The following is a 14030-nucleotide window of genomic DNA, read 5'->3' on the forward strand; positions in this document are numbered from 1 at the left end:
TTAATTTTCTTCTTGGCCGTCACATATGATATAGTTACCGGCACACGGTGCGAGTTATAGTCCTACAAATAAGCTAATGTACAGGACTTAAAAAACTCATTAGTTTGCCTACCTTGTCATGTTTATCCTTAGGGTAGTGGTCAGTATTTACGCATAAAATAGCCTTTGACTTCTTGTCATCTCAGTTTCTCTAGCTAGCTGTTTTTTTTGTATTTTCTTTTTCAATATCGTTTTACATGTTTACCGTAGGCCTGCTTCAGAACAGAAAAAGGCAAATATATTTATCTGTGTCAGCCATGTTTAGTATGAAGAATGTCCATTTATCATCCACATGTTGTGAATCAGCACCAGTTTGACAGTGCATTTATTTTACATGGTACACTCCAGAGTAGCAGTGTTATCACTGAAACACAAGCTAGTCTTTCGAAGTTGAGCATCATCTTGTTTATCGTTCTGTATAAGCTGTATAATACCACAGTATTGCAATAACCACAGTGCAGTAATAGTAGTAGTAGTAGCCTTCAGTGAGAGCAGTATGAGTAAGGAACTGTCTCTAAGTCAGTCAGCTCAATATGTTGGGCCCTACCGACTGGAAAAGACACTGGGGAAGGGACAGACAGGTGAGTAGCCTATGCCTTGCTGTTTTTAGGAATTTTTGCTTTAGTTTTTTTTGCCCTTTTTACATCTCTGTTCTGTATTTTCTTTCTTTTCAGGACTGGTCAAGCTCGGGGTCCACTGTATTACGGGTCAGAAGGTAGCCATCAAAATCGTCAACAGAGAGAAGCTGTCAGAGTCAGTCCTGATGAAGGTACGCTATGATGCTGCTAAGGTTGTATTCTCACAGCTATAAACCTAATGCTAATTTTGTTTGGTCAATGCTGTCCACAAACTGCTCCATATTCTCTAGTCTAGGCTATATTTAACTCTTGTGCTAGTTGATTCATTAACCTGCGTTGAGCGGCTGTTTGTGATCTGCTGATGTAACTTTTTGTCCTTTTTCTTTGTACTCACCCCTTCTGTCTGACCAGGTGGAGAGGGAGATTGCCATTCTGAAACTGATTGAGCATCCGCATGTGTTGAAGCTGCATGACGTTTACGAAAATAACAAATATCTGTGAGTTTCCCCACCGCTCTGCATTCAAAAGAGCCTCACACAGGCTTTTATTTTTGTTGTTGCTGAATACTGAAATTTGGATTGGGGGGTGGGTATAAATATTACTCTTCAGAACTTTATTAATCTGCTATCATTTATTCCGGGAAAGTTTTTGATGTATCTTTAAAGAAAATACTCCCCTGTAAGTAAAAAAAAAAAATATTACATCAGTTTCTATCAAAACGGTATCTGATGGTATATAATAGTTTAAGAGTGTCTGAGGTATTGATTCATTGTTTTTTCTCTATCGACTATTATCAACCCTCCTGCTGTATAATTTTTTATATTATATTATGTGGACAGGTACCTGGTGTTGGAGCATGTGTCGGGGGGAGAGCTGTTTGACTACCTGGTGAAGAAGGGCCGGCTGACTCCGAAAGAGGCCAGGAAGTTCTTCAGGCAGATCATCTCTGCTTTGGATTTCTGCCACAGTCATTCCATCTGGTGGGTCTTTGCATTGAGCTGTGGGTTCTTACTCTAACATTTGAGTGTAGGTCATGTGTAAGGTGATGGTTGGGCCTCCTCTGCTAACTTACTAAGCCCTTTGGTCTTAAAGGTGGAGTCAGCAATTCTTAAGAATGCTTGTTGTCAAAATCAGTGAATACCTCCTCATTATCTGCTACCTGCCCATAGTGTGTGCCAAGGCTCTGTATACAGGCATGTTGCTAGCTACCATGGGCACCTTTTGTTAAAATACCAATTCACATAACCAATGCTGTGTATTCACACCAGATTTTCTTTAAACACACACACAGTACAGAGAGAAGACAGATACTGAGGAGATCTTTTCTATCATTTTGACAAAAGGTGATTTTGACAACAAGCATTTACCAAAATTGCTGAGTCCACCTTTAAGAAAAGGAAAGCATTTATCTGCATTGAATCAATGCCAATTTGATGTGTCAGAAGTCCCTGCTGCCTTACCAACATCAAAGTGTATCTTAATTAGGTCGTCGAACATCTTTAATACTCATTTGATGTTTGCAGGCATTTATAGTTCTTCAAATTCTCTTAGACAAACTGGCTTCTTGTGACTTTGTATCAAGTAATACATTTATGGGAAAATGTGTGGATCTATAGAATGAACCATATCAACTCTCCTTTTTCAAACCCCTGCAGTCACAGTTAAATCCGAAAAGCTGTAACTGTCCCAAGAAGACTTAATATTGTCTGTTGTTTTTGTACAGTCACAGAGACCTGAAGCCCGAGAACTTGCTCCTGGATGAAAAGAACAACATCCGTATAGCTGACTTCGGCATGGCCTCCCTACAGGTGGGAGACAGTCTGCTAGAGACCAGCTGTGGGTGAGTACCAGCTCTGTGAGTCTGTCTGTATATAAATGACGAGCGCAAAAGACACATCTAAACATAAATGAGATGCGCCTGGATACAGAGTAAATTTCTTAGTTTATCGTAAGTATTTCTGCCCATTCTCCCATAATTGTAAGCATAGTATTCATGCTTGTAACAAGTTTCTCTTTCATTTTAGATCACCACATTATGCTTGCCCTGAAGTCATACGAGTAAGTGTTCTGCTCTTATCTTTCTTCAAATGTTGCTACCTGTATTTTAAATGAGCAGTGATATTAATGAGTGGCTGCAGCAGATACATAGAAACAAAGCCACATGAGCTGAACACAAATACAACAGCTTTTAGTTCAAAGTCAAAAGTTGTGATGGAATAAAGACACTGTTTATCTTAAAGGTGGTTCATCTCTTTCTTCCAACTCTATCAATGAAAGGTGGTTGAGCTGTGTGTTGGGCTAGGATTTAATTAATTCACAGAAATTTCTTTTGAAAGACAATATATGGCCTTGGATCAGCCTAAAATAAGCTTAAAAGTCAATCAAATTCCTCTGTGAGCTTCATCAATTCCCACAGTTCATACATGTTTTTAAATGATTCATGGTGATTGTGCCTTTTGTAGGGAGAGAAATATGACGGGCGCAGAGCAGATGTGTGGAGTTGTGGGGTCATCCTTTTTGCTCTACTTGTGGTATGTCTTTGTACTCCTGTTTTTAACATGCGGTTTGGTTTGCAGTTCCTACTTATACCCCTCCCCTGGTTAAGTCTATTTCCTCACTACAGTTTTTCCCTTTCTTATTCATTTTCCACCTACAGGGTGCCCTGCCGTTTGACCACGACAACCTGCGCCAGCTCCTGGAGAAGGTGAAGAGCGGGGTGTTCCACATGCCCCACTTCATCCCTCCAGACTGCCAGTCCCTGCTCAAGGGCATGATCGAGGTCAACCCTGAGAAGAGGCTCTCGGTACGAGACCGTGCCCACATGTTGCTCATACACAGACTATCAATAGAAAATTAAACCTTTAGCCTTTCAGTTGTCCACACTGATTTCAGGCCCCCTCTCCTTTCTTCATTTTAAATACATTGGGAGTGAGAAAATAAACTTCATTGGACCTGCTGTCAATGATATTAATATTTTTAACTATTGATTAGTGGTCAACAGATATGGGTTTTTGAATGGCCGATGTTGATTTTTGGTGACGTCAGTGATTGGGGGCAATGTTGTTGGGGTTCAATAACATTTCTCCAAGGCACAAGTGGTGTATGAAATTCATGTTAAAACGTCAAAAACAATAAACAGTATAGTTCCAAATTATGATTACAATATACGATATTCAGAAGAACTGATGAGGTGTATTTTGTGCGTTGTGGAATAATCTGGTGTTAACTGTTTACACAGCAATGCTCTGTGGCCATCTGGCTGTTAACAGACTGTAGAAACTAATGGCCCCATCTGCCCTTTCACCTCTTACAGCTAGAGGCCATCCAGAAACATGCCTGGTATCAGTGAGTATATGTTCACCTTTTACATACTCCATTGTTGGAAGGAAATGCTCATTTCATGTGACGTTACATCATATTTAATCGTATTATATCTGTGTCATTCATTCATGTGTGTTTCATTGTGTGCTACGTGCGCTTGTGTGTAATTGTGTGTGTGTGTGTGTGTGTGGCTCCCAGGGGTGGTCGTAATGAGCCGTGTCCTGAGCAGCCTCCTCCCAGGCGAGTGTGTGTGAAGCGAATCTCGTCCCTGACAGAGCTGGACCCAGATGTGTTGGACAGCATGCACTCGCTGGGTTGTTTCCGAGACCGGGGCAAGCTCACACGCGATCTGCAATGTGAAGAGTAAGTTGTGTCTTTTTTCTTCTTCAACCTTAAACATGACAAGGTTTATCAGTGCCCTGACCGCACACAGACATTTTGAGAGTCTGAGAGGATATGGTTTTCTCTCCATCACATTCATGTGAAACTCTTGTTCTGAGTCAGGTCAACTGTCTCGCAATGGTTAAAGTGTACAAAATGGTGGATAGACTGTGTCAATGTGCCAATGTTCTGCCCACAATAGTATCTAGCTTGACATATATCAAAGTATGGTGCAGTCAGGTGCTAAAATCTCTGTTAAACAAATACAAAATAAAACATTTTTAAGTGATATTGAGGGCTTGAAATTAGACACTGCTTTGTGTTCAAAAACATTTTGACATTAACATAATTTTAACATATCATTCAAAAAGTGTCCTTTCCTCCTTTCTCAGAGAAAACCAGGAGAAGATGATCTATTACCTACTGCTGGACAGGAAAGAGCGTTACCCCAGCTACGAGGACGAGGACTTGCCTCCGCGCAACGACGTAGGTCAGTCAATAGGGGGCAGGAGGGATCCACTCAAAGGGAGGGAGCTGCTTTTCACCTTCCAGGTTTTGTGAAGCAAAAGTCCCACATTCTGTGAGTCTGGTGCCTTACGCAGGCATCTGTTACCTCTGCCAAGGAATTTGGGATTATTTGAGTTTATGAGTTAAACTTTATTAATTATTATAAAAACATATATGCAGTTGTTAAACTATGTAGCTGGGATCTCCACTGTTAAGATAATAGATGATAGATAGACTGAAGTTGCCCATAGGCAGGTTTGGCTTTGTTGTACAAAAAGCCTCTCTATTTTTGTTTCCCATGTTATTGTAAATGGAGAAATCTTTATGTAACTGTTTGTGACATTTACAAACAATACATTCTAATTGTATTTTATGATGTTCCAAACCAGACCTCCAAGATTTCTCTGTGGGACAAATCAGGGAGATGGTAGTTATTCTGCCTATTAAAAAAAAAAAACATCTTTTTGAGGGTGGTCTTATTTCCTTCTGTAATGTTATTAAAAATGTGCAGCTTTAAAGTGCTAAAATGAATGTTGTTTAACCCTGAGATAACTTTCAGATGGTGCTTCTTTAGCAGACCCTCCTCGAAAGCGTGTCGACTCTCCGATGCTGACGCGCCACGGCCGCTGTCGCCCCGAAAGGAAGAGCCTGGAGGTGCTGAGTGTGACAGAACAGGGGTCTCCTACCCCGCCTCGTAGGGCCCTGGACACAGCTGCACACAGCCAGAGGTGGAGTATATTATGCTAACACGTAATACACACTTTCTTGTTGGTTGTACTCGTGTACTCTTTTTTATGATCTTTTTTAACATGTGGTCTCTTTGCCAGGTCTCGCTCTGTCAGTGGAGCCTCAACCGGTCTCTCCTCCAGCCCTCTCAGCAGTCCCAGGGTAAGGGCCGGTTGGCCAACCTTTAACAAAGTGTTCACACATAACTTTGGCTGCTTTGAACATTATAAAAGCATGCATTATAAAACAGCGAATTATCAACATGTTTTTTGACTTCCCCCACAGTAGCTCTACAGTTAAAGGCTAGGTTGTCATCAGGTGTCCAAATGAGCCTTGAAATTGCTTTTGCTTGCAGAAATCATTCCTCCAGTTTAGTCTGATCCCTTCTCTTCCTAAATGTAACTTTCCAATTGTTTTAATAAAGTGCTGTCGATATTGTCCCCCAACACAGTGAATGATCATTCGGATTTTAACAGAAGTTATGATTACAGCAAGCAAAACAGTTTCAATGTTCATATGGGCACCTGACTGTTGTTGACTGTTGTGCTGACTTGTGTGCTGCAGTGTTAACATTTCTATTTGAGTGTACATTCTGTTCATATTAAGGCCATGTAAGTAACATAATTGTAGTTTGGGATTTTAAGAATCGCTGACATTAAACTTGGATGGGAATAGATTCATAATTGTTAATTGTTATTATCTCTTCATAAGCTTTGTGCTAATCTGAATTTTATGCTTAACAGTTGTGTATATTGGAACTTTTTTCTTGTGAATATCGCCTGCCCCTCACGCTTAACTGCTCTAAATAAATGTAACCACGCTCCAAAGACCCCTAAAATATCCATTTGTTTTAGCTCCTTAGTCATTTTTACACATCATCACAGTACCAGTTCCATAGATTAAATGTCTAACCCAGCAGAAGGTTGGCGGTTTGAGGGTTTTCTTCTTCTGTCTTCATGTCACTTCTCTTCTCACCATGCATGGACTAGTTGTATTCACAATTGTTAAAATCCCCTGGTTTTCTTATGTGCAACAAGACTATCAAAACAGCCCATAGAAATGAATCTTAACTACCAGCATTTACGTTACTGCAACACATTCACTGCCACTGTCCTTTGTCACTGCATTCTTAACCCTGTCACTGCCACACAGCTGTCACTCAACGCTCTCTCACATAATATACAGAATACATTGCAAAGAGTAAAGGGCTAATAATAAAAGCTTTTACAGTCAGAACTAGTAGCATTGCATTTCACTACTCACAAGATGCACTCTCTCTTGTCATTGAGCATGGTATTCATTTCCATCCTTTCTCCATGTTCCATCCCCTCTCTTTCTTGTTTTCCATCCCCACAAACCCTCCACCCCCCAGTCCTATCAGAGCCCCGTCTTCACTTTCAGCCAATCAGACGTCACCACCACAACCGCCACCCCCCTCACAAAGGAGCCCAAACAGGGAAGCACCACCACTCCTCGCTCAGCGGCGCGGGCTCACGACAAGCCCAAAGCTCCCCCCAACCCCAACCCCAAGACCCAGACCCTGCCCACCAAGGGGGCCGCCGCCGACCGGCCCCACCTGCAGCCCATCAAATCCCTGCCTCTGCACAACCCGTCCTCCCGCTCGCCCTCCCCCTCTCCGCTCCTCTCACCCATCCCACGCTTCTTCTTCCCCTCGTCCTCTGTCCTAAAGTGCGTGACTAAGAGCTTCTACCCAAACTGTGCCCACTCTGTGCCGCAGGTCACTCCCCAGGGCTCTCCGTTGCCCACACCCCTGGGCACCCCTGTCCACCACCCCCACCACCCCTCCTCCACCCCGCCTTCCTCCTCCTCGTCCTCGTCCTCCTCGCGGGCAGAGGGAGGGGGAGGGGTGGGCTCTCTGTCTCTGACCCCGCCCTCCAGCCCAGGAGGGGGCATGGCGGCCAGCAGCTCCGCCCACTGGAGGACCCGCCTCAATTCTTTCAAGAACAACCTGCTGGGCTCGCCGCGATTCCACCGCCGCAAACTGCAAGGTAGGTTTTTGTATGTTGACCATGATGTTATCTGGAAGTTCAGTGTTTTTCGCGGATGTGCCGGTACCTGCACAGGTATGGAACAACTAGACTTAAAGGAATAGTTCAATATATTTGTGTTTTAGCCTGTTGCCTCACTCTTGGGTTCAAGACAAGGAGACAAAAGCTATTTCTTTCGTTTGTGCATGTGTACTGCACGGTCTCCTTCCAGTATGTTAATGATTGTAAAATAACAAAGTGCAAAAAATAAAGAGCGCAACCAGAGCGCAACATAACGTGGTTATTCAACAAGTCACAACAAGCACACAGGTCTGTTTAGAGATGTTGCACGACAGTCCTCTGACAGGCTCATACTTCCTATTGAATACCAGTATTTGTGATAAGCTAACTAGCGATGAGAGACCTTTTGTCCATTTCTTCTTCAAAAATGCACGCACATTTAAAGGAATGGTTTCTGTCGCCTTGACTTGAACCCGAGAGTGAGGCAACTGGCTAAAAATAAGTAGTCATATAAGTCATATAAATAAGTAGGTCATCATTTTCAAAAAGTGTCTTCCTTTCTAACACAAAACATTGTCTTCTGTTTCAGCACACCATATTCCATCTCTATAATGCAAAGGGATTATACTGAATCTCATTTACTTTTTCCCCCTGGCTTCCAGCTAAAGATATAATTGACAGAAATTGAAATGTTTAAGAATGGCTTATCTCTTTCAGTCCCTACATCAGAAGACATGTCCAGTCTAACACCAGAATCCAGCCCTGAGTAAGTCACACTTACCGAGGTCTTACTCGTTTCTAACAATATAAAGCTGTGCGCTGTATGTTGTTTTTCTGTGGCTCCCATGTACTGTATAAGTTCAAACTGTACACTCTTTGTCTGGCTACCAGGCTGGCTAAGAAGTCATGGTTTGGGAACTTCATCGGCTTGGAGAAAGAGGAGCAGATCTTTGTGGTGATCAGAGACAAACCTCTGAGTTCTGTCAAAGCCGACATTGTCCACGCCTTCCTGTCTGTAAGTATCTGCTGCTGTGGTCTTCCTTGTCACGTTTCTCACTAGGGGTGTGAACGTTTACGAAAATGCCTAACCGTGTACACGACAAATTTTTTTTCGTGTACACGGGTTAACCGTGACGTCATTGTCCTCGTGCCCCCGCCGTCTTGTAGGCGCGCGCGCGCACACACACACACACACATACGCGTTTGTTCGCCTGTAAACACACAATTGACATGAACTACGCTCGTTTACACACCTCTTATAATAGGTCCATGGTACACACACACACACACACACACACACACACACACGTTCGCCGTCATAATCGCGCTTCATTCATTTCCTGATTATCGCTTTCTACATGTCCACGTTAAATGCATGTTGAACAGGTGTTATAAAGTTCGGGCTACTTACGAGCGTAGTTCACGTCAACCGGGTAACTTTAATCTTTAGGTTATCTTTCATCACTCTTCCGTGGCTGTGAGTCACTCCCCGTGTGTGTGTGTGCACCGATACACACACTCACTCACACACACTCGCCGAGGGACAGACAGATTCTCGGCAGACTAGCTTTTATCCTCCCCAATTAGTTTATTAGTGATGTAAAATCAATAAACGCGTGTCTCCAGAACATATTTAAAAACTTTGAAATTTGAAAAAAAAAAAAAAAAAAAAAAACGGTTTTCGTTTATTGATTTTTCCTAAACGGTTATAATTTACTAAACGGTTACACGTGTACACGTGTACACGTGCACACCCCTATTTCTCACTAACAAAAGCTTGCTCGTTAAAAAGCACGGCTGTCACTGTCAGAGCTGTTAAGGACTTCAAATGCACTCTCATACCTCATTTCTCTCATCATTTCAGTTTTTCACCCTTTTTTTATTTCAATCTTGTTCACTCGAGGCACGTTTGTTGTATCACTTTTGCGTTCACCAATGGCTCACTCTGTCTCTCTTCTCCTCACCCTCACCCTTTGTCTTCCTATACTCACGTGGTGCCTCCCCTTACCTCTCCCGCCTCGTAAGTCTGTCGGTCTCTCTGCTTCTTCTCTGTCTCCCCACCACACAGATCCCGTCTCTCAGTCACAGCGTCCTCTCCCAGACCAGCTTTCGAGCCGAGTACAAGTCCTCCGGCGGTCCCTCCGTCTTCCAGAAGCCCGTCAAGTTCCAGGTGGACATTGCTTTCTCAGAGGGCGAGAGGGAGCGGGGGGACAGGGAGAGGACCGAGAGGGAGGGAAGGAGGGAGACCGGAATCTACAGTGTGACGTTCACCCTCATATCAGGCAAGTGGGAGCTCACATTTAAATGCCTTTCAGTTGGGAATTCAATTGAACTGAATGAACACTATCTTTTAAGAGGGTAGATTTAGTTTTTACTTACTTAAAATAAAAGTTTGACCTTTTGGGAAATATGCTTCATTGCTCTGTCATAGTGATATGAGGGGATCTGTGTTGAGTCTTTATGCTAAGCTAATCTAAGCTAACCAACTGGTGGTTGTAACCTTATATTAAATAGACAGATGTGAGCGTTGTGTCATTCGTCTCATCAGCCTCTCTACCCAAAAGCATTTGCTTGAAATTCAAACTATTCGTTTAAATACAGAAAAATACTTTTAAATGAACTGTTGGCAAATTTCTTGAATTGAATTATATCTTGTGTATTATATTATGTTTTGCATTATTTTTGGAACGATCACTAGCCCAGGTTACATGTGTGTGCTTTGGCTCTTCTCCAGGTCCGAGTCGCAGGTTCAGACGAGTGGTGGAAACGATTCAAGCTCAGCTTCTTAGCTCCCATGATCAGCCAATGGTGCAAGCCCTATCTGGTGAGACTGCTTACACAAGACTAAAACTATGTCCCTCTTTTCCCCTTTAACTCCATTCATGTATGTCGATACAGTATTACTTAACAGTTGGACAACAAAATGAACTTTCCTTATGAAATATCTTCAATTTTATTACTGGACCTGAATCATAATAATACTAATATAATACGTTTATTTGTACAGCACCATTCAAGAGCAGACGTTACAAAGTGCTTCACAACAAATGCAAGAAACAGACCTTAAAAAGCAGAACAGCTGATATTACATGCAAATATCATGGGGAGAAACCGAAATAAAAATATAAAAATAACATCAACAAAGACAATACGTAGGATAAAAGCAAGACTAAAAAGGTGGGTCTTTAGCTGCCCCCCCTGGGAAAAAAAATCCACAGACTCTAGAGATCTTGAAACCCAGTTGGAGAGCGTTCCAAAAATTCCTTTGTTTTGAGCCTGGTAGGTGGAACAACAGATATAAACTGTCAGTGAAATTCAAATGGCTAATTTTTTAAAACCCAAGAGTTTCAATAAAGACATCTGAGTCAGGCAGTTTCAAAGTCTGGTAGATTTTTACTTGCCAGCAAAGCAAGCAGTCAAATCAAGCATCACAAGTGTTACATGATTGAGCAAAGAAAGAACAGAAGAACACAAGCTTACATCCCCAAGATGTTTATGCATTTTTACATTTTGTTTGTGTGTGTTATCAAAGCAGGTGTTGTCTCCCCAGACAAATATGTGTTGGGAGTATTTGGGAGGTTTCTTTCAAGGTCTTTCAGTGTTTCCCATGTTAAAATGTGCATGTTGCATATCTGTCTCAACATTTACTGGAACAACGTTTACAGCAAACAGCATGGATGTCTTAGCAATAAATGTTACACAATCATAGGGAAATAAAATTCAGTTAACATAAACCCATAGAAACTGTCTGATGTAGACGTCTAGAGTGACTTTCCTGTCCTTGTCTCCAGATCCCTTCCCAGATGAGAAGAATGGCCGGCCCCACGGGACCCCCACCCGCCAGAACTCCAGGCGCTCCGAGGGTGGGGGTGACCGGTGTGAGTGGGGCGACCGCGCAGACGGCGGAGGCATCGGAGGCAGCGGGGGAGTCCTCCAGCGCAGAGGCTCGGCCAAAGAGAGAACCCGACTGCTGTCCTCCAACGGAACCCAATCCCAACCGTAAGGAAAAGAACGTGAAGAGCACGCAGCTGGATGCCCCCAACTACACCTGGAAGAGGAGACAGTATAACTTCATCTCCCAAAGTATCCCTGCAAGCCATGAGCTACTCCTATTCTTCCCTGACTAAGTTACTGAAGGTGCTTGACCATAGCAAGGGTTGAGCCTTCTCCCCGTCATGCTTTCTTCTTTTTTTTTCCCTTCTTCTTCTTGACATTTGTTTGATCTTTCGGATCACCAGGATTCCTACCCTTCGGTGAGAGAGAAGTGTTAAAGAATCAACCTTTAACAAAAGAAAAAGAAAATAATATTAAGTGAATGAGCAGTTTGGTATCCATCATAGATACAGCTTCACAGATCAAACATAGGAACTTTGAAGTGCTAATGTGCATGCCAGTTAGCAAATCAGCCTGCTAAAGGATGCTGACATGATCAGAATAGGCTAGTCTACCATATCATTGTACTACAGTATCCGACACCAAAAAGAAATAACAAGTCTTGTGGTGGTTCTCAAGATGACTTAGAAATTAACCAGTGCGATCATATCATTATCAAGCAACATGCAATTACCAGTCCATACTGAAAGAAATATAGATGTATCTCAGCAGACGAATCCTAAGAGTTAGCAACCTGCTACCACTTCATTTAGTGGTGAGGAGCTAAACAAAAAGGTCCTGATCTTCTCAGGAGAAACTACATCCTGGAATTCCAGAAGTGTATTCTCCTGAGTTAAAGAAAACTAACAAAGTAAGCTATGTAAGTGAATGTGAAAAAATAATATTTTTTTATTTCGTTTTTATTTATGTTTATGTTTACATGTTTCTTTTGAGGATGTCAGTAGCACAGCGATGGCAGTAAAGACAGTAACCGAAAAGCACTCTGCAGTGTTTGGAGAGGGGAAGCTGGCCAGTTGCTTTTCAAGCAGGCATTTGTTAAAAAAGTTAAATGTTTTGATTATTTTGTATTTTAATTTTTACTCAGAGACGATACGAAACAGTGCACCTAAGATTTTTCTGCATTGGACCCTGTTGCTCTGAAGAAAAGTATTTTTGATTTGAACAGAAATATGAACATTGCTATATGAAAAAAAAACATAAACAAAAAGAACAACACTATGCGTGAATAGTTCCATGAACCTCATCACAGCTGTCTGCGTCCAAGATTGAATGAGAAGAGCATTCCTGACCTGCGGATCAAACAGAAGCTACCCTTTCTCGTCGAGCTTGTCTCCTATTGCCATATTATTCTCATTCTGACTCAGAACAAAATAAAATAAAACACACACATGCAACAAAAAATAACACAAAGGAAAATTCATCAATGGACATTTTTCATAATGTGGGACTTGAAAAGCTTGTGATGTCAATTTCCTCGTCCAACAGAACGTCATAATGGGAAGCAAGTAAAGACTCTCCTGAAAACCCCCCATGGTCTTCGGTTCAGTGTTCACCTACAAGCCAAGTAGTTCCCATCACTGCACCCACGCTCATCACTGAGGGTCGCACCATTCTGCAAGCAGGCGTAGCAGCTCGGACAGTCACGTATTAACTCCAGCACTCTTTATCAGACTCGTCGATGATCATCACCAGTCTTCCATACAGCACAATATGCAACTAAAGTGCAGAATGTTTTCAGAGATACATGCTACTGTTTATTTCAATTTTATTTTTTGGTTTGTTTTTATATTTGTCCACAGAAGATCCATCCAGCCATCCATCCATTTATTTATTTATTTATTTATTGATTGATTGATTGATTGATTGATTGATTGATTGATTGATTGTATGTATGTATGTATGTATGTATGTATGTATGTATTTATTTATTTGGTTACATCGTTGTGTCATGTATTCATTAACGCACTTATGCCAACACAAATATGTGAAGAGCCTATTCAAGGAACTTATTTAATTTCTCTTTAAAAAAAAAGAAGATTTTATTGATAGCAGCAGTCACAAGCTGCTCTCATCTTACTTATCCAGTGATCTTTGCTTCTATATCTCTCATCTCATTGGTCAAGCTTATCTCTGGTAACTAGAATATGTGTTTGTGTGTGTGTGTGTGTGTGTGTGTGAGAGACGGGTGGATGATGGCTGAAAGCTTTGCAGCGGATGCATTATGAGCTGATAACGTACAGCGATTTTTTCCCAGTCTGAACACAGGAATTTCACACTTATTAACTTGGCCAAAAACAGGCGCATCATTTCTCTCACACACATTGAATGCTCGCAAATTTTATCTTCATCTCTTGCTTTTATGCCTTGTCCCCCATTGAACCCGTCCATCCGCCTCTTCGCCTGTCGTGTAGCCATCATCACGAGAGAAACTGTACAAAGTTGTTTGCTTCACTGTCCGTACACACTTTATGATTGCTCACCAGTCACCAGTTTCATCTTTCTCATCACCACGTCACCGTCACTTTTCATTGACCCAACTCTGGCTAAGATTGTAAACTATTCTCCATTCATAAGG

The 14030-nt window shown here is 42.0% G+C and overlaps 1 protein-coding gene across 2 annotated transcripts; it reads left to right on the forward strand.

The window, feature by feature from the left end:
* Window positions 1-535: 535 nt before the first annotated feature.
* Window positions 536-12229, forward strand: brsk1a (BR serine/threonine kinase 1a; the record flags this gene model as incomplete). 2 transcript variants are annotated; one of them, XM_080049041.1, is made up of 19 exons in its annotated part: window positions 536-620; window positions 714-808; window positions 1029-1114; window positions 1457-1597; window positions 2341-2457; window positions 2642-2675; window positions 3080-3148; window positions 3274-3420; window positions 3931-3962; window positions 4137-4301; window positions 4712-4809; window positions 5404-5554; window positions 5654-5714; window positions 7291-7561; window positions 8279-8327; window positions 8453-8576; window positions 9630-9843; window positions 10296-10385; window positions 11353-12229. In XM_080049041.1, the coding sequence occupies 19 exons, from the start codon at window positions 536-538 to the stop codon at window positions 11562-11564; spliced, it is 2241 nt and encodes a 746-aa protein (XP_079905167.1). In that variant the 3' UTR covers window positions 11565-12229. The 2 variants fall into 2 exon arrangements, with proteins under 2 accessions (XP_079905167.1, XP_079905168.1); XM_080049042.1 differs by having other exon boundaries at window positions 11365-12229.
* Window positions 12230-14030: the final 1801 nt, after the last annotated feature.

The sequence above is a fragment of the Ammodytes marinus genome, assembly GCF_949987685.1.
Source record: "Ammodytes marinus genome assembly, chromosome: 20".
NCBI lineage: Eukaryota > Metazoa > Chordata > Actinopteri > Uranoscopiformes > Ammodytidae > Ammodytes > Ammodytes marinus.